At 41.0% G+C, this 21,884-nt stretch overlaps 1 protein-coding gene across 1 annotated transcript in view; it reads left to right on the plus strand.

Moving 5' to 3' along the window:
- The window catches only part of LOC124805579 (myrosinase 1-like), a 72,834-nt gene extending 61,631 nt beyond the window's left edge, over positions 1–11,203 (plus strand). Inside the window, exon 11 of the mRNA XM_047266146.1 lies at positions 11,077–11,203. Within this exon, the coding sequence (XP_047122102.1) occupies positions 11,077–11,203 (127 nt within the window). The remainder of the gene's footprint in view (positions 1–11,076) is intronic.
- Positions 11,204–21,884: the final 10,681 nt, after the last annotated feature.

A 21,884-nucleotide genomic window follows, 5' to 3' on the forward strand; every position in this document is an offset into this window, starting at 1 on the left:
GGTGATCATTCGTGAGCGTCTCATATAATTTTCGACGTTATCTGTGATGTGATTTACATACATTGTGAAAGGTAATGGTCCTATATCAGTTTCCTGGAGCTTCCTTGAAGTTACTTTTATGTCTGAAGCCTTCTGTCCGTTCGGAACGACATTTTCTGCTCTTTTTGCTGGAAACACTTCAACCCAATCATACAGTTGGTCCGCTATTCCGCATGCCCGTATTTTGCTCACTAGGTGGCAGTATGGAAATGTATCCAAAGGATTCTTGGAGTCATGGAATAAGGTTACCACCTGGGCGCTGTAGCTACAGCTTTCTGGGTCTCGTGAACCGACAGAGTTAACTGGGGTTTACGCGAAAGTTGTTTCCAGAAACCATGATGGTACCTATAGACGAGATTTCTGGCCTCCAGAAATGTCACAGTGCCAACGGTCTTGCCGCAGTACCAACACCGGTTCCTGTCAGTTCACAGAAGTTACGCAGTGTTAGGCTTGGGTAGCACTTGGATGGGTGACCGTTCACGTCCGCCGAGCGCTGGAGGCAAGAGGGGTGCACTCATCCCCTATCAGGCCAATTGAAGAGCTACTAGACTGAGAAGTAGCGGCTCCGGTCACAAAAGCTGATAACGACTCGGAGAGCGGTGTGCTGGCTACATAGCCGCATCCAGTGACGTCTTCGGCTGTGGGTGAAACGGCGATCGGTGGCGACTTTTGGGCCTTACGAGGCCTATTCGGACGGAGTTTAGAAATGTCACAGCACGTGCTTGTAGTTTTGTGTGTACGACGACCCGTCTTGGACCTGTGGTTTCTTCCAATCATCAGGAACACTCCGTTCCTACAAAGACCTACTGTACACTGCTGTTAGAAGAGGGGCAAGTTCTTTTGCACACTCGGTGCAGCATCGTATACGTTCCCTTCTTGAATGATACGTCCAAATAACGGTTTTTGATAAACTGCCATATGAGGTACAAATTATATGATTTTCTCGTCGTGGTCATTACGCGCGATGCACTTGGGAGGAATTAATACCCTTGTCCCATTCCTCTAGAATCGTTCGCTCTTAGATTTTCAGAAGGTAGCTCTCCATGATAGACTACACCTCTATTGAAGCGTCTGATACTACGATTTGCAGATGTGAGACGTTCACGTGACATAAAGTGTTGCTATTTGTTGCATCTCCAGTATATATTCTATTAATCCATCTTGAGGATCGCAGACGTACGAGCAGTACTCTACAACCGATGGAACAACTGCTATGCAAGCGGCTTCTTTCCTGGTGCAACACATTTCCCTATGATGCGTCCAATTAATTCCAGCATGCCCTCTGGTTTTCCTACAAGTAGTTTTAGATTGGTTTCCACTTTTCTTGCTGTGCTCAGTAATTTATCTTCAGTGGCACAATCTAATAGTGAAGGATCTCTATGTCTATTTGTGCGCAGTACGTTAAATTTATTCAAATTCAGGGGAACTATGAGTAGTTGCTTCAATGGTCAGTGCTCCGGAAGTCATTTTGCATTTCGCTACAGATTTCTGGTATTGCAACCAATCTTCAGACAGCAGCTACGTCGCCAATCAACCTCTGGGAGCTTCTGACCTTGTTCGCTAGGCCCTTTACGCGTATTGTGTAACGGCCCTATAACACGCATCCGTAAAAGAGATATTTTCCACTCTTCGAACGTTCTTCATAGGATTCATTCGTTCCCGAAAATCTCTGTGCCTTGTCGTGTGTGTGGGTGATAACAGCTTCACGCAATATTGGGGGTGTGGTTCTGCATGTGATGACTAGATGTTCCATGTGTTGTCTGTTACAGTCTGCAGTAGTCGGCGTACAACTATCCTATCGACAATTCGTTGCCTACCACAAACAGTCCACTATGGAGGCGCTGCTTCCTCCTCTTATCGAGCTGTTCACGGTTTGCCCTTGACTCTGTGGCACTTGAAAAGCTAGAGACGGCCGACTCTTAAGAGATGAAGAGTTCCGTGCGTCACGTTCCCATTAATTAGATATTATCAAACCGATGATATCTAGCTTCTTGTCCAATCTTCTCTCGTCTGTTTCCAGTCCTGACAACATCTCAAGCACGTGACATGCCCATCTGGTCCACCCTCTCCTACAAAGCACGTAACTCTATATCCGTTTCTCATGGGGGCCCTTTACTATGTAGTCTACAACCCGGATCAACAGGGTTTACAAAAGTAAAGAAAACGACCAGATGACTACTCAATCCATCAAAACGACTGTTTGAACTTAGGTTTGCTTAAATGACGATAGAATATTACAGAACTTATTTGAACTCAATATGTTAAATCGTTAGGTATAATCTGTTTGTAACAGTACTACGACTCATTTATCGGCATTTGTGTCACATTAGGTTATCTTGTGTCATTTTCTTATGCGAACTGCATCATAGAAATTTACCGTGGAATTGTGTTTTGATTAGTCACTCGGTTGTTCTCATAATCGAAAACTAAACAACACAGTGGAGACACAGATTGTGAACGTCGTCAACGGTGCACACACCCCTACAATACTAAACACGATTGTGCATCCACTGACAATACTGAGAGTGTCAAATGGGAAGAAGAGGGTGCAGTAACTCATTGAAGTTGCAAATAGTTATCTGTTGAGTTCTACGGCAGCTGAAGTAATCCATGGTTCAGAGATAAACCTCTTTCAGCTGTATATGATGTTTTATGTCTACTGGAGTATGACCAGTTTCGTGATATCAAATCACATTTTCAGGAGAACATGCGTCAGTAAAACATTAAACAGTCTATCTCAAAGGTATTACGATTACCATATCCTAGTGCTCAGGCCGTATTGCAATATAGCCAGAGCTGACTGTTGCCTAGCCAGGCAGACGTTGATAGTAGGAAACGAACACCATGAAACTTCCTGGCAGATTAAAACTGTGTGCCGGACCGAGACTCGAACTCGGGACATTTGCCTTTCGCGGGCAAGTTGGTAGAGGACTTTCCAGCGAAAGGCAAAGCTCCCGAGTTCGAGTCTCGGTCTGGCACACAGTTTTAATCTGCCAGGAAGTTTCATATCAGCGCACACTCCGCTGCAGAGTGAAAATCTCATTCTGAAAAGAACACCATGTTTGACGATGCACTATATTCCTACGCAGGTCACGTGTCCGTAAATGAGCGAGGTCTCCAACCTTCTGCACGGCTGCTACTGACGCCGCACAGTCACCAAGCTATGGTCACCAGGAAGCCATTTACCGAACAACTTAATCTCTCTGAAATATTTATGTTGGACTGGGGCCCAACTGATCATTTAATTTTCATAGTTTAGACTTTCCTCCCGAGTGGTCATTTAAGTTACTTCATTTGGACTTTGCATTCTACATAATTATATACCCCTGTTAGTTGAGACTTGGCAGTTAAACGATCATTTAACTCTCCTAATTTGGACTTGTATTAAAAGTGCTCGCTTGACTGTATAATTTGGAGTTTGCATCTATGTGATAATTTGGGACGTTGTGTAACTCACACTTCGGTTCTTCATGTGAGCAAACTGTATACACTGTTTGTTAATTTTGATAGGACTGCCATTGCTAATTACGTAGCTACCTGTAGAAACAGTGGAAATTTAAGGAGTGCAATCCACTACTCATTAACAACCATCACAAAAACCGTCAAGAAGCAAATATTTGGATATACCTCAAAGGAGTTTGTGAGTACCATCATCTACCTATAAATTTGCTTGTACGACTTACTTCAATGACATAATAATTATTTCTGCTCATTTTTCCAAACGTCAAAATAGATGGCAGTCATTTTCGAGCTTTCACCAGTGAATTAATTTGCTATAGCAACAGATTTCAGTTGCTTCCGTATATTCCCCACCAATTGTAGAACTATTTCCTTTCCACCTTCCAACCTACCCCCGTCGTCCGACAGAGTGGTAACCTGTCGGACCTCTAGCATTCCTCAGCTGCAGCTTGTAAATGAAGGGGCGATGTTTACCCATAAGTTTGAACCACACATCCTGAAGTTACTTGCAACGAACATTTGTGTAAATGGACAATCAGTCTCGAATAAATATTCGTGGAATCGTTGCTGATGTAGTTAACACAGGCATCTATCTAAGAGATACTTTCAAAATAACTGAAACCTTGAAAGCCAATATTAATAGAAGATATACCAAATATATCAGAATAACGGCAAACGTTACTCGGATTTTCGATTTATCTATGAAAATACACTTAAACATGGAACTGAACTTTGCAGTACCACTGACATCACAATTCATTAGCCACTATGACTTAAAAGCTATTTTGAACTGTGCCACATAACCAGGGTCATAAACCACACCATTTTTTGTATATTATGTTGGAGGGGGGCAACGGCCTAGCCGCAGTGGATCCCGTCAGATCACCGAAGTGAAGCGTTGATGGGCATGGCCGGTACTTGGAAGGGTGACCACCCGGGCCGCCAAGCGCTGTTGCCATTTTGCGGGGTGCACTCAGCCTCGTGATTCAAATTGAGGAGCTACTCGACCGAATAGTAGCGGCTCCGGTTAAAGAAAACCATCGTACCAACCGGGAGAGCAGTGTGCTGACCACACGCCCTACCTATCCGCATCCTGAGCTGAGGATGACACAGCGGTTGGATGGTCCCGATGGGTCACTTGTGGCCTGATGACGGAGTTTCTTTTATGTTGGTGGGAAATACAAATGTGGATAAAACAGCCAATCGCAATGTACCCGCCATGGTCAGTCTGAATTAATAGTATGATTTTTTTAAAGAACGAGATACCTGAACTGTTGTGAAAAATGACACCATATTTAAAAAAAAGAAACTTGCTGTATTCTTCAAATGTTCATATGTGTGTGCATTCCTAAGGAACCAAACTGCTGAGGTCATCGCTCCCTAAACTTATACACTACTTAAACTAACATATGCTAAGAACAACACACACACTCATGCTCGAAGGACGACTCGAACCTCCGGCGGGAGGGGCAGCGCAGTCCGTGGTATTTGCCTATGTTGTAGTATTCCGAAATACATAAGCTTTAACTCTCTCTAACTTCCCCGCTTTCTCTCCCTTCCTACATCAATCCCTTCAGCCCCCCCCCTCCCCCAAAAAAAGACTCTTTCTCATGCAGCTCTTGTTAACACCTACACTCCAGTGTTCGTACCGCGATTGAAGTAACGCACAATGGACGTTCAAATTACATATTTCAACATCTCAGCTACTGAAAGAAACATCTTACGCTTACCAAATATCACAATGCTACTTCCCCACACACACTTAACTGTCAAGATTGATATGTGAAATATGACTGTGATCTCTTATATTAAATGCCCAATGGTATTTCCATGCGTAAATTGCTATAAGGCCTGTAACTGCACAAAATGCTTGTTGGTTAAAATACTATGATGGACACAGTTATAGCTGACATACGATAAGACATTCCGGATTCCTGTCAGCTCCTGGTGGAATGTAATTAATTTATAACTTATGGCATGATTTTGTAATCTAATATTAATTTCCACAATGCCAATTCCTGTCTGAATTGTTCTATAACCGTACACATCCAGCAAGCTAAGTAACTACGAGTATGTAACATTTCATCCCAGGCCTGAATGAGAGTGCCTGAATATGCACCATTTCAGAGGCAAGAAAGTAATGCGTCATGTTCTACACTAGAGAAATATAAATGGATCTTAAATCTACATGCATTGATGTTTCACTGGTATTCAACAAACCGACAACACGTTTTTCTAAACTTCAGGACAACACAGCGTTTAAAAATATTGCACTTTTGACGATGTGGTGAATATTGGCATTTCGATCGTAGGCAACTTGAGACAATGTTACACATGCTATAAAGACCAGACTATGAACACCTGACTTTTTCTAAGATTTTAGATAATGCATCACGTCACCAAGCTTGAATTTAGGGAGGAAGAAGGTAATGCATCATGTTCTGGCCTAAAAAATTATAGTCAATCATATTGGCGGGCTAGGATTGCTTCTTATTAGATTTTATTTTCGCCTACTAAGGGTTAAGAACAAAAAACTGCGGAACTGTGGACAGGACGTATGGTCTGAGGGTTTCATACTCAGTTATGAGTAATAATAATAACAACTTCTTGTGGCTCAATTGCTTGGTGCGAGTCTTTCTATTGGGCTCCCCTTTGGCGACTTGGATGTTATTAACCTACCGCAGTTATCTAGCTAAGGTAAGGCGACTTGTAGTGCAAAGTCGAATCTGAACCACGTGTTGTTTGTGGTGACTCCTCACATCGTTGAGAAGTGAAGGATAAGTTAAAACTCAGATCGAAAAATTCGTAGTCCTACCACGACCAGATCCCGCGACTCCTCGTTTTCCCGCCACACGTTTCACTCCTAGACCATCAGGACTGACATGTATATCGATAGGTTTTGCAAGTGACTTTGTGGGTATAAAGCAACGCGGCATATATGGCCATATATGTGACTGCATTTACTTAGAATCTTAAATTATTTACATGACTAATTAACCATAGACTTCAGTACGTGATATAAATTTCAGAGTATTGCCTCTGCTGCTTTTGATGTTACCCTGTATTCGTCCTACCGGAAATGCTTATCCTCTCATCACTTCACTAATACCCACTTTATCTAAATAGGGTCTTTGCATTTGTCTTTCCAGATGTCCTAGATACCCTACCACATTCAGACTTCCAAGTCCCGACTTTAGAAACGTATCCATTTCTCAGGTACACCTCCCACTGGTCAGTCGTCTTCCGGAGATACGAATGGAGGACTACGTAATCTTTCGCCAATGGAGATATCATCACGATAATTGTGCATCTTCATTGCTTTCGCAGCGTAAAGACTGTTCCATAAAATTTCGAGAGTGAAGTCGCGTAAATTTAGCTTCTTCTTCTAATATTTCGGCTGAATACCGTCCAGCTATCTTCAGAGTGAGCCGAGGTGACTAACGCTCCAGCACATGTTCCGTCCTTTTGATCTCGAGGACCGAACCACTGCGTATGTGGCCAAAAATGAAAATTATGCTGAGTGACATTTCATACCAGAAGATCAGTAAAGACTCCAACCAGGTGGTAAGGAAGACTGCTTTCCTTCTGCACGCCTCTCCCCTTCCACCAGAAGTTGTACGAAGATTGCAACCAAATGGTGCCGTTCCTCCAAGGCTTTATGGATTTCCAAAGATCCACAAGACTGGTGGTCCTCTATGTCCGATAGTGAGTAACATCGGATCTTCAACCTATGACTGTGCCAAACACTTAACGTCGTTATTAAGGCCTCTGGTGGGAAAATGCGCTCAACACATAAATAACTGTGTGGACTTCACTGACAAACTGAAATCACTCAAACTGATCAAATTTGATATGTTAGTCGATTTCGATGTAGTGTCGTTGTTCACAAAGGTTCCTTTTCCGGAATCATTGTCTCTCAGTGGAAATACTTTCGATAAAAATATTTCAGCTTTATTTAAACAGGTTTTGAACTCGACATATTTAGTATTCAATAACAAATTTTATGAACAGACTGACGTTGTCGCCATGGGTAGTCCTTTGTCGCCCTTGGTGGCCAACGTTTTTATGGAACACGTCAAGAAGAAAGCGCTGGAATCTGCTATCTTGAAACCCACAGTGTTTGGGAGGTATGTTCATGACACGTTTGTAGTGCGGCCCCAGGGTGAAGAAAAGCTGAAAGAATTTATAAATCATCTGAATTCTATCCGTAGACAAATTCGGTTTACGATGGAAATCGAAAAAGGAGGATGCCTTCCATTTTTGGACGTGTTGGTACGGCGCAAGGATGACGACACTTTAGGATATGCAGTGTACCGAAAACGGACCGATACGGATTTATATTCACGTGCAAATAGCTGCCACCGTCTTCCACAGATGATGAGTACACTCAGAACTCCAGTACACAGAGCACACGTCATTGCTGCCGAGAGTAGTCTGGAGGACGAGCTTCTACACCTAAGAAGAGCTTTTGAAGGCAACGGGTACTGACCACAGCAGATAAGCAAGTAACAACAGTGGGCACAAGAAAAGCGGAAGAAGACACTGAAAGTTTTAAATCCGTGGCCTTTCTGCCATATGTGAGAAGCCTTTCCTCAAATATAGGACGGATGCTCAGGAAACACAAAGTGAAAGTGATTTTTCGCCCTCCACCAAAGACCAGCTCTGCCGGGTTCCGTTAAAGATGATTTGGTGTTTCGAAAGCCTGGGGTTTATAAGATCCCCTGTGAGTGCGGCCGTTCATACATCGGACAGACGACACGTACAGTCCAGGAGAGATGCACAGGGCACCGCAGGTACACCCTTCTCATACTACCAAATAATTCTGCGCTGGTAGAGCACTGAATTGACACTGCGCACTCTATGGTGCACGGTAATGTCGAAATTTTAGACTCGACTTCATCTTCCTGAGACTCAGTAGTGAAAGAAGCAATTGAAATTCTGTTGGCGACGAATTTAATTAATAGAGATAGCGGCCTCAGCTTGGACAAATCATGGAACACGGCAATTTCTGCATTTAAATCACAAAGACGTCGCGACGGTACAGCTCTCCGTGACACATCGATATCACCGTGTGGATCGACTGCGCATGCTTATGTTACACCTCGTTGCCGCCTATCAACGTCTCTAGCGCCTTGTGTATCTTTGGCTGCATGCGCAGTGGTGCGGTCTGTGGGTTTGTAAGGACAGAGCAAGTTCTGGAGCTTTAGTCACCTAACCTCATTCCGAATAAGGCTAGACGGTATTCAGCCGAAATATTGAAAGAAGAAGCTGAATTGATGCGGCTGCACGCCCGAAATTTTATGGAAAGATCACGATAGTTTTTCAATCACAAGCCACGTGTCTTGTGGATATAAAAAGAGTGTCTTTAAAGCAGTGGTTTGTATTGCCTTTTGCTTCCTCATGAGGACAAGAGATTGCCCTGAAACTCTGTGCGCCCTTCTACCTTGTCTGACAATGAATGTGAGTATATCCTTATATGAGGAGTCTTTGGATGCCATTTCTGACGGTTTTCATCAAAATTAAACTTTGCCTGGATTCTAATACAGGATCAAGGGTAATTAGGTTACAAGTGAAGACGATACGCCTATACCAGGTCATTGTTTGAGAAATGATTGACTGTGTTAAGTTCTGATAGTACGTTAACTGCAGACGGTCCACAAAAAGGGCATTTCGAAACCAGTCACCATGAGAATTACGGTGTCACGCTATTAAAAGCATAGTGTGTCCACGAGTTGAGTTGTACCTCCATAACAGTAAAGGGCAAATCTTATTAGAATAAGTCACCATAAGAATAAACCAAAACTGAGCTACAGCGATAACAAACGAACGTTCCTCCATTTATATTTTTTCCGAAGTGCCCCATTACCATACAAGCAAACTTATCAAAGACAATAACTCCGTCTTATTAGACAGGAAAAAGAAATTAAAACGAGTCAACTTACTCCAAAGAGAAAGTATTAATTTACTGAAGAAAAGGAAAATATTAATTCAAATAGCACATTGCGTTGAAGGGGTCGCCTGAAGGAAGTCATAAGTCTTAATTTACACAGAATTATACTGATAACTTTACCTATTGTGTTTTAGAATGCACCAAAAGCCGGTAACAAGTAGTCTTGTATATGCAGCTAGGAAACGGTATATTATTCAGCTGTAAAAACTATGCAATTTTATAAACTGTTCTGTCTCGGCGGCCGGAGTGGCCGTGCGGTTCTAGACGCTACAGTCTGCAGCCGAGCGACCGCTACAGTCGCAGGTTCGAATCCTGCCTCGGGCATGTATGTGTGTGATGTCCTTAGGTTAGTTAGGTTTAATTAGTTCTAAGTTCCAGGCGACTGATGACCTCAGAAGTTAAGTCGCATAGTGCTCAGAGCCATTTGAACCATTTTGAACCATCTGTCTCGGCGTATTGATATTTATGTCTTGGAATTGAACCAAACATAAGGCATGCAATACCACAAAACATCCTCTTGTGCCACGCTGTGCAGCCGTGCGGTCTACGCGCCTTGCGACGGTTCACGCAGTTCCCCCCACCCCTGTCGTTCTCTTGTGAGTTATCCCTTTCTTTTACCTGCCTTTGGTTATAAGGAAAGCTCGAAATCTGAATAAATTTCCCGTGAATACCATGGCATCTTGATGTACGCTAACGGAAAATGAGTTAGTGTTAAACAAGGAGCAAACTTTGTATCTCAACTTGCTTCCTACGTTTTTTACTCACCTTGTTAATTACTACTGACGTGTCTCCAGCATATTCCCCTAGCTCTGAAGCATTGTGGCTGACATACACCGCGTGGAGTATCGGAGGGAAGGGGCATAACTTTATTTCGCCATTTCACAGTGTCTGTAATATGATCAAAGTTATTGTTGCAGTGCTGCTGGAAGTAAGTACAAGCTGGGTGCCTGTCACATTCTTGTACAGTCTAATCTTGCTGTCTATCTACAACTAACTAGTCGTTGCTGATGTGGTTCTTAACTCAACCAGTTCTTCTAACATATTCTTTGCGCATGCACTACCTGTCTGATGGTTCTGTCTCTTGGCATACTGCAGTATCTCTACCAAAATGAACATGACATTTAACGGTTCAAGGATTTAGGCACGATAACAAATTCATACTGCGAAACACCTAGTAATAAATGTTACCACTTAAACTCTGATGCACGCAACCTAGATATTACATTCAGAAAAATTTCTGTTTGCAATCTGCATGACAGCGTGGGATTCAGTGTGAAACTATATACACTCGTGTAAAACCATTTAACAAGATTTTGGCATTAGTAAGGTAAGAAATTTTAAACTCAACTTGTTACTAGACTGAAGCTTGAACACTCGTTATTAGTTTAGTGTTTGGATGTGCCTAGTGTCTGAATGTGTGAAATACGAAACACTATCCCGAGGTTGATAACCATCCCTACACTATTCCTAGATAGTTTTCAATCAGTAAAACATACTTAGTTTTGATAGCTTCTGGTCTGTGTAATTGTACTCATGCTCTCATGCAATGTTTGTGATAGCACATATTAGGTATGCATCTATGGATCGTGACATTTGTTTAGCTGAACACTTACTTGTTTACTACGCAGGCGTAAGACTGGGCTGTACGAGGTGGATTTCAGCAGTCCAAACCGGACAAGGACGCCCAAGGCATCGGCCTTCTTCATGGCAGAAGTCTTTAGCAGCAAGCAGCTGCCCGACCCGTACAACCTGTAGGAGGTTCCGCGCTCGAAAAGCGAGACTGATAAGCCATCATATCAACGTACTGTTTAATATGATCTCTTGTAATAAATGAATTGTCAGCAACTATTGAACATATATATTTCCAAGCACTGTCTATGTAAATAAATTTCTGCAAATGAGCAGTTGTACCTTGCAGTTTCGGACATGGCTGTCTCTCAGCAACCATATCTACGTTTTAACGGAGAAATAACACAGTCAACCGTCTGAAGTTCTTCATTAGAAGGTATACATACCAAACGCTGGAACACTTTTAATTTTTAATTTTTGACTGGAGCATGCATGCATGCCCACTCGCAATCTAACTTCACAGTTGTTAAAATTTCATTCAGATGAAGTCATCGTTCGAGGTGACGAAACCTACGTTAATGTATTAAAAATTATTTGCAGCCTGTTGGCTGTGTTATTTCTCCGCTGAGCTGTACTTTGATCTCTTTCTTCCTTCCACTTTGCTAGGTGCGGCGTGGAGCATCAAGAGCTGACAAAAGCTGCACCCCACATGAAGTATAAAATTGGGGAAAAGAGAAAAATGTTTAACCAGTCGCAGAGTGGTTACATGCAGAAAATGTGTACACACAGTTTCATTTGCCCTTATTTTTTCACACTCTTACAAAAATCGTAATCTATAAAAAAATATGGGAACACGGCGAAGAACGCATACTTGAGTATAAATGCAGATGTTAGCCAGGCCTGCCGGTTTTCCTGTTCTATTTGACCACGAACGGCAGCTATGCAACGACTTCGATACTTTGCATGTGTCTGTCGGGGTCCAACCAGTGTTTTGTATACTGCTGCGACTGCATTATGTTGCAGCAAACTGAATCCGGACGTGGACAAACAATCTGTGCTCGTATGGTAGGTGTTCCCGTAAGCAAGGTAGACTGAAGATTTATTTCGTCGTCCGCTGTATCACAACGCGATCGAAAATGTGTGTTGAGTGATCGTGATAAGCAGTTGGTGAAGAGGATTGTGAAGAAAAATCAGAGATGACAGCTGTGTGAGACACGGCAGAACTGAATGTCGCACACGCGAACCTAGAAAGCACCAAAACAACACGAAGGGCACTCCATAAGCAAGGAATTCCAGGGCGTGCTGGAATTCCAAAACCATTCATCACTTATACTAGTGCCCATAAGAGGAAAATGTGGTGCCGAAGAAATAAAACGGGGAGTGTGGAGAAATAGAAGAAAGTCATTTGGCCGGACGAGTCTTGTCTGACACTGTTTCCAAACTCTAACCGAGATTACGTGCCAAAAGTGAAACATAGGATGTGTTCGTGAGGATTTCAGCAGACATATCATCGTGTTCCATGGGATCCGTGCGTAGTTACCAAGGTTGCATCAGTGACAAGGATTACGTTACCATTTTAACTGATTCGGTTAATTCCACAGTACAATGCTAGTTCCCAATCGCTGATGGTTCCAAGACAACAGGGCTCTTTTCCACACAGCTTTAATCATCCACGATTGGCTTTGTGAGAAAGACAATGAATTGTCGCATCTCCCCTAGGTACGACAGTCACAAATTCTCAATAATATTGAATCTGTAGGTCTACTTTCGTGAGAAGGATGGGTGATCATTATCCGCTTCCATCATCATTACCTGATCTGGCCACTATGTTGCAGGACGAATGGTATAAAATACCCTTGAAAATCATACAGTACCTATTTTCAACCATTCCGAGAACGTATTGACCATAGTAATGTGTTTTTTTTTTTTTTATATTTCTATTCTGTTTGGATTGGCTCGTGTAGGAAATGTCCAACAGGTAACGAGAGGTAAGTGGCTGAAAATATGATGATTACAGAAAAATTCGTTTTATGTCCAGAACACATTCCATTAAAACATGTGATTAAATAGACCTAAGTTTATTACATTAACATTACCAACTATTGTAGGAAAATTTTACTATATTGTTACAAATATTAGCACATCTAATACGCTGCTGATTTTGACACTTGACGCGTAATACCTCTGTCCACAAAAATCTCACAGTTCTAAAAGGAACATATGGGTGTCTTGTGTTTATTGGGCAGAAACAGGTTTCAGAACACCAACTACCAAGAAGGCGTACCAATTCGCCATCTACATCTCAACCCGCTTACATGAAAAGCATAGGCCACCAAGTCTCAACTAGGTGTTAACTTTACCACGTCTATCACAGAAGTGAGAAAGATTCATGGACAGATGCTACATTCTGCTAGGTGGAGGTTAAGCGCGCCAATCAGTCACATGGGCAGTAACACAGTCTCGAAACTTTTGAGACTGCTTTTTAAAAATGCTTATATTAACTTCTGGTTTCTCTGCTGAGCCAGACTCGTGACTCTAATCAACTGCTATTTCTCTCTTCTGTTAATTTTAACTATTAGTGACTACCCTGATTAGGTCTGTCATCTGATTTTGTGAGACAGTATTTGGTACGTAGCGACTGCAAGCTTACTACTGGAAGGATTGATAGGTGTCCTTGCTGCACTCGGAAACCTACCTGCATCGAAATGATGGCTTTTAGAACGACCATTTCTAAGAATGTACGGTGCCTTTGATCTGAATGTGGCACTGTTGATAGCTGGTGTCATCGCCTAGCTCAGCAAAAAGAACAATAACTATTAGGTTACCTTCCATTCGGAAAGCGGTTGCACTCATCGACTGTTATATTGACTTGTAAACTATAGATTGCAGCAATCAGTCGTCCTTTTTTAAATTTTATTTTGCAGATCTAGACATCGGCTAGAAGCTAGTCATTCTCAATGCTAAGAATACAAGAAGTACATAGTCACATGATGCCATAACAAGTTAATAAAAATGGCTTAACTCGTATGGTTTGTATATTAAATACTACTATTATTTACGCTCAAAGCATTTAAGTCCCTGTTGATTGGGCTTCACCCACAGTTCAATGAATACTACTGTTTGCGGAAGGCAGGCTGTGTGGAGAACATATCGGTTGGTTACATGGCGCCATCTACATGAACTGTGTACATATAATTCAAGGGAAGTCAACCACTTCAAATTTACATGAGAATCACATGAAATGAAACATAAGTAAAATTATTATATTTTTCTTTATTGTTATTTCACTCCCCAAATGGGGCTGGGTGGCAGCAGCACAATACGCTGTCCTTCAGCTAAGAGAGTTACAGAAAAAACGTAGTCAAATAAGAAAAGAACACATAACATAGAATGGTATAAAGTGATGAATAAACAAGAACAAAAATAGATGAGTGTAAATGGTAGATTTAAAAACAACTTAGACGAGAGCCACACACACACACACACACACACACACACACACAGGCGGAGAATAAACACTGTGAGTCGACACGAAAACAAAGAAAACCCTATAGTGGGAACACAAATGAAAGATGCTGGAGACACTGTTGGTGCTGGTGGAACGTGGCACTGCACACGACACTGAAGAAACCCTGACACCACAACGAAAAACATCAAAAATCACTGTACCGAAGGGGGCCTACCACCAGGTGAAGGGAGGAGAGGGGAAGAAAAGGAAGGGGGAAAGACAGTAGGGGGAACCCAGGAAGGGTGTAGGAGGGGGTCAGTGGAGGGGAGAAGAAAAGGATCCGGAATTCTGTGACGGGGATGAAAAGGAGAAAATAAGTATATGGCAGGGAATAAGGAGGAAGAAGGGAAGGTGGAGATGAAGGAAGACAGGGAGCCCTGAGGAAGGGGGGTCGAAAAAGGAGGGACTAGATTTGGTAGGGGGGGTAGATGGAAGGTATAAGGACATCATCATCATCCAGGAGGGGGAGTTGGCAGAAACCACCTTGGGCAAGGGTATGGAGTGTGTGGAAATGGAGACCAGGTGGGGCACTGTGGTACAGGTGTGGCAGTGGGCTAGGGTGGGAGAGGATGAGGGAAACCAAAGGATGGGAGGGTCCAGTTTGTAGGAGCCATATAGGATGCGTAGCCGTTTAAGGAACAGGAGGAGATGGGGGAAGGGAGTCAGATCATAAAGGATCGATGTGGGGGTTGGGAGATGGATGCGATAAGCAAGGCGGAGTGCATGGCGCTCAAGGATTGAGAGGGATTTGTAGTATGTGGGGAGGGTGGAGATCCAAGTGGGGTAGGCATAACATGGCATGGGGCTGATGAGGGATAGTGGAAGAGTCCAATCCTCATGTTCGACTGGAGAGGAGTTTGAGGAGATGGAGACAGTTATGTGCCTTGGCTTGGACTGTGGGGGTCCAGGAAAGGTGGCAGTCGAGGGTGATGTCAAGGTACTTGAGGGTGGGAGTGAGGGCAATGGGGCAGCCATAGATGGTAAGGTAGAAATCTAGGAGGCGGAAGGAAGGGGTGCTGTGGACTACGATGATTGTCTGGATCTTGGAGGGATTGATCTTAAGGAGCCATTGCTTGCACCAGGTAGTGAACAGGTCAAGGTTGGACTGGAGGAGAAGCTGGGAACGTTGGAGGGAGGGGGCAATAGCAAGGCAGGCGGTGTCATCAGCATACTGCAGGAGATGGACAGGATGTGGGGGCCATGGCATGTCTACTGTGTATAAGAGGTAGAGGAGAGGGGAAAGGACAGAGCCTTGGGGTACATCTGCAGAGGGATAAAAGGCGCAGGAGTTGTGGATGGTAACATAGGAGGGGTGGTGGGAGAGGAAGGAGGCTATCAGGCGAACATAGTTGATGGGGAGGGCGTAAGTCTGGAGTTCGAACAGGAGGCTAGAATGCCATACACAGTCATCGGTGCATTCAAAGTCAAGGGACACAAAGATGGCAGACTGATGGGAATTGTGGTGAGTGGAAAGGAGGTGTGTCAGGTGAAGGAGGTAATCATCGGCAGAGAAGGACAGTTGGAAACCACATTAGGTCAAGGGAAGAAGGTGGTGCTGGTGGAGGTGGTGGTGAATGCAGCGGGTAAGGATGGACTCCAGGACCTTGTAGAAGACCGATGTGAGACTAATAGGCGATAGGAGGGGGTATCATAAGGGCGTTTAGCAGGCTTGGGAAACATAAGGATCCGGGAAGTCTTCCACATGTCGCAAAATTCTTTACATTGTAGTCTGACATGTTTCATATTTGCAAGCAGGTAATAGAATTTCCATGTTCACTCCTTGTGAGCACGTTATTATTATTAAAACATCTAAATTGCGTCAGATGGGTAAAAGTTTTTAAATTCTTTAAAAATTTATAACACACAAGAAGACACATGCTGTATACATCTATTAGTTGATATGACTTAAATATATTTATCTTTATATTATATCTCCATTTATTAAAACATAATAAGTATATTGTTCACCATATTTACTAAATAGTTCATATATGGCGCCAAATTTCATTCAGATTCATGGTTGGTGCAATTTGGCTATTCCGTTATAGATATAGAGGGTAAATGCAAAACAACCAATATATTGAATTGCTGTTATTAATACTATATATGCATCTGACCTAACGTATCATGAAAGTAGAACTTTTGGTTCAGAATTATAATCATTGTACTCATACAGTATTGTTCAAATGGCTGCTACATATTGGCAAGATGGCAGAAATCTTCTAACAATTCCCAGAACTGTGCATTTTTCATAACAACCTGATCAATAATGAGGTTGCTCTCGGTATTTTTGTGATGGCAGAAGATCTCAAGCTCTTCTAGGAGGTCGAGGAACCTGCCCTTTTCGATCTTATGCAGCAACCTCACATTGGATGGCAAAGTCGGCACCTTATGTTTTGTCGTAGGTAAATGGCCACACATATTCGATTTCTCTGTGGTATCTTTTCTTCCCAATGCGACGTGTTCCAAAAATCTGATTTCCAGCCTCCTTCCTGTTTGGACACCGTAACAGGCACTACAGTCTGGGCAATCAATTTTGTAAACTCCAGAAACATGAAATATATTTTTACGTATACAGAGTGTTGCAAAATACATCCTAAGCTATTTTTGGTACCAAAAGACACTATCATATTGTACTTTATAAGGATAGTTGTAATCCTAGTGCTCATATTTCCGTAGTAAGGTAAGCTGACAAACTTCATACGTTCTTTAGAAGCCGTATTATTATTGGAAAGCATCATCCTATTTTTGTATTTATTAGCTATGTTCTTATATTTAGTACCTATAAAGTCACGTGGATAGTTATTTACTTTTGCAATGTGCCTTATTGTTGCCATTTCCTCATCGTGTTCGTCTTTTGACTACAGAATTTTAACCATCTGATTGATACCAAAATTGAAAAACGCCTTTCTATGTTGAACTGGGTGGTCTGAAGTAAAATCGACAATGACATTGGTACAAGTCTCTTTACGAAATATACCAAATGTGTACCTGCTATTTTCATTTCGAATTGATAGACCTAGAAAATTAATAGATTTATTTATTTCAGTCTCACAAGTAAATTTAATTGTCTCAACCAAATTATAAAATTTGGCTACTCTGGTTTTGATGATATAATCGTTACCCTGTATTAGCAGCAGTGTGTCATCGACGTACCTAAACCAGTACACAATTTTGTCCGCTAACAAAGCATTTTCATTGAAGAATCTGTTTTCTAGATAATTAATGAAGATGTTCGCAAGCATTCCCGATATTGAGCTCCCCATAATAAGACCATCTTGTTGGGAATAAATGCTCCCATTAAATTTAAAGTAGCCGAACCTCAAAACTATGGTAAGGAGCCAAATGAATTCATCTTCTTCCCTCACAGAAAGCTTGTTTTGTTCCATTAAATTACGCTGAATGATTTGCAAGTTTTTGTCAATAGGTATATTTGTGCATAAGTTGACGATATCTAGAGAAACAAACTTCATTTCATCTATTATTCGTGTTTTTCTAATTTTATCTGTAAGTTCGAGACTGTTTTTGTTTGTAAATTGTTTATAGAATTTATAATGAGCCAGCTACGTTATAGAAAGGACTACTACTAACATCTACCACCGGGCGTGTCGGATAACTTCGTATAGCTTTATTTGAGCTCTAAGCATGGGTGCCATAGTGTTCATAACTTTTAGCCTCGATGCCTCCCTTGGTGATATTATCTCACAGCAAGTTTTTAAGTGATCTAGGAATTTCTTCTAATCTAGCAATCTCTAATACACATCTTATCGAGTTTCTTAATCTTATTACCTTCAAGTAATTTTTAAAATTTTGACAATATAGACGTCTTTAGCAACGATCACAATTGTTCCCACTTTAGCTGCCTTAGTTACTATGGTGAAACCTTGAAATTGATATTTTCAACGACTCTCTTCTCTATTATAGAATGAGGATAGCTTTATTAACCTCATTAGTAATAATCTTGTTAATTGCTAAACAGATATTATTCTGATCAAGTTTTGGTATTTCAGTAAGTCAATCGCATACTTAGCGTGGACTAGCGTGTCTTTTATAGCCTTACGATCCACTTTCTCATTTATGTTATACTTCATACCCTTACTAAGCATGTCAGTATCACTCTGATCAAAAACAATGTTCGTTAAATTCAACACTCTTGGGAAGAAGTTAAAATTTGACACATATTCGTTATTACTCGCTGTTGCCCTATTTTCTAAACTCTGAATTTTATTATGATGTATTTCCTGTACTATATATCCACTATGTTCCTCAAACCATGTAGCACTGAATCGAAAGTTACAGGTGAAAGTACACTAGCGAGTTCAAAATGTAATCTGTATAAACTATCACTGATCACCTGTTTTTTACAAACAGAAACTTTATCTCATTTTTCATTATAACTATTTCACATTTCCTCCTACATCTTGCCATTTGACTGTTTGCATTCTTGTTATTGAACTGTGGATGTAGATACCTCGGCGTGAGCTTCTTAGAAGTGCACATTTTGTCAAATGCTGTATGCTGGATGGTGACCGCCCACTTTATCTTGAGCTTGTTGTACCTGTAAAATACAGTACTGGCCAAGCTAGGAAAAAGAACGCAGAAACTAGTTACCTAACTTCTGTAACGTATCTTAATAGTTAGACAGGCGAGCACTGTACCATTACAATAGGCATGTCATTAACTGTAGTAGTGCTCCTTTGAATATTGAGACTTTATTTTGATGTTACTTAGTGCATGAAATGTAATACATACATCAGCCAACACCTTACACATGCAACATTTTACAAAATAATTTAGCAATTTTGTGTTTTACGAAAACATAGTCATTTTACAATCACCTTTTTCCTTTTCTTCACATGATTACTGCAGTTGGATGTGAGGGGATCAGAAGCAAAGGGGTATAAGAATTCGTCTAGTTTTGAGAAAACTGAAGTCAAGGTTCAGAAAGTTTCAGAATTCTCTTGAGATTCAAAATTGGAATCTCTAAATATTTGTGTATGTTAGACATAAAAATACTTTTTATCGTTTTGTGTTTGCACATTGGACTAAAAGTTTAATGTAAGTGATCGGTTTTAAATCAGAATTCGTAACTGTCTGTATTACTTCTACCATACTGCTTCCAGAATACTGTAAGTCAAGAAGAATTTGATTTATGTTTACAGTACAGTGCTTTATTACTGTTTTTGTCAATTAATTTATCATAATGTTTCTATTTAGAGCTACATGAACCTCAAGGCTATTGTGGCTTACAATAGTGCAACGAAATGACAAAGAATACTGTTAATACATACCCCAATATTGAAAATATTTTGAGCCACCTGTGTCACTTCTCTCTTCCAGTGCATCATAAGAAGTCTATGTAGGTAATATACAGCATAAAAAATCAATATAACCTGCCAGAATGTAACTGTCTCATGAGTTATGGTAACTGGTTTTCTGTTCGTTCACCACAGAGCAGTACAGAGTGCAGAGATCACTTTTATCCCTTTGTCAGAACTATTTTACTCGTCTTAACATGCATTAGATGCACTTATCTCATTTTTGTGGGAAATTTCACATGTATTTCTTTGCTTCCGATCCCCTTCTATGTGGATGGGTGTTCAGTTTCTCGTAGTTCTGTGCTGAAGAAAGCTCTTGCTACAGGTTACAATATGAATTTTTGCAGAAAGTACATTCTTGATTATGTTTCCAGTGCTGCTCGCATTTTGCTTGTCTCAATACATCAGTTCCAGTGAGACATTCCTTGAAAACGGTGTTTGTTAATTCTATCAAAATTGCTGGTTATGAATTTAGTCCTTTGTAGATCTGTAAAAAATCGTTAAAAAATATAATTTTATTGAATTACTGTCAACTGAGGTTTTAAAAATAGATAACGATTCACAGGTAACATCTTCACATTAGCTGGTTAAGTGAATGACTTGAAATTCATTACCTAAGACAGGTGATTAATAATTCAGGAAGGTGCTTTTTCTTCTGTATATTTTTCTGCTTCTTCGATACCAGTTCCAGTTTTGACTTTAGAGCAATGACACAAGGATATTTGGAGTGTATGTAAAATACTGTTAATTTTTCTTTCTGTATCACAGAGAGGAAGGTAAAAACCGACCAAACAAACAAAAATACTGTAGATATAAATTTTACTGCATCAACACCACAACGTTTCGACATTTAATTCTTTGCTGATACACGATAATTCTGAAATTATACATACACAATTTTTATAAAAATTCATTCCAATGTTCTCTAGCTTATGGAATGCAATCTACAAGATCATGATCATCGCTATAATCATTAACATCAGTTGTTGAACACTATAACTGATATAGTACAGTAAAAATCACGATACAATGTATTTAAAATAACAATATTCCGTCATATTTAATGTTTACAAACTGTGTTCCATTATTAATTTCGATTAAGAGGAACTTGTGCTGGTCACTTATTCTCTCTCTCTTTACAGAACGCGTAGTATTTGATATCTACAATGCATTTATTACTATATGATACAAATCGTAGGAATGGTTACAAATAGGCCAATCTCCAAACACATTTTAGCCTGCACATATTTTTTCAGGTTTTTTTATGAAAGTAGAAGTATATACTAAAATGTAGATCCGTTTCTCCCTGTAATGGCTGAAGCAAATGTAAAGAAAGTGTGAGGACATTACTGTATTCCAACGAAAAGAGTTATCACATGCACGTAATTTATTAATTCTACATAAACAATGTTTTTAGAGAAGAATAAGCATATCATTGCAAAACTCAGCACGTCTCATACGCTGTTGCTTTAACAGTGATTCATTGCAATTCTATCCACTAAGTTCACAGTTGTACATGACACATAAACGTGAAGTCTGCTGGGCACACGAGTTTCAACACAGCAGCCACCAAAGTGGTATACTACTCCATGTTATGCAGTCCGCCAAGCCTACGTGAAAAGTCAAATCCACCAAGTCTCCACTAGCTGAGAAATTTATCAGCCACCCAGGAAAGAGAAAGAGAATTCCAGCAGGTATGACGTTCCTCTAGGTCAACACTTCTTAAGAAACGCCATCCAATCACAGGTTAAGATCTCCCACTCTGTCTGGCATCGCCACTACTTTTTAACACTGTCTTGCATTAAATTCCTTTTTTGGTCCCTCAGACAGCGTTGACCCTATCTTTAGCTTCTAGTTCTCTCTCCTGAAAGCTAATTTTAATTATTAATGAGTCGCTCTATGTGGCACTGCGATGCGATTTTCTGAAATACGTTCGCTACGTTGCGATTGCTAGCAACTTACTGGAATGAACGTTAGGTGTTTTTGCTGCTTGTAGAAACTCACTCACGCCAATATTATATCCTTTAAGGTGGTGATTTCT

Source organism: Schistocerca piceifrons, chromosome 7, assembly GCF_021461385.2.
Source record: "Schistocerca piceifrons isolate TAMUIC-IGC-003096 chromosome 7, iqSchPice1.1, whole genome shotgun sequence".
In the NCBI taxonomy this organism is placed as follows: Eukaryota; Metazoa; Arthropoda; class Insecta; order Orthoptera; family Acrididae; genus Schistocerca; species Schistocerca piceifrons.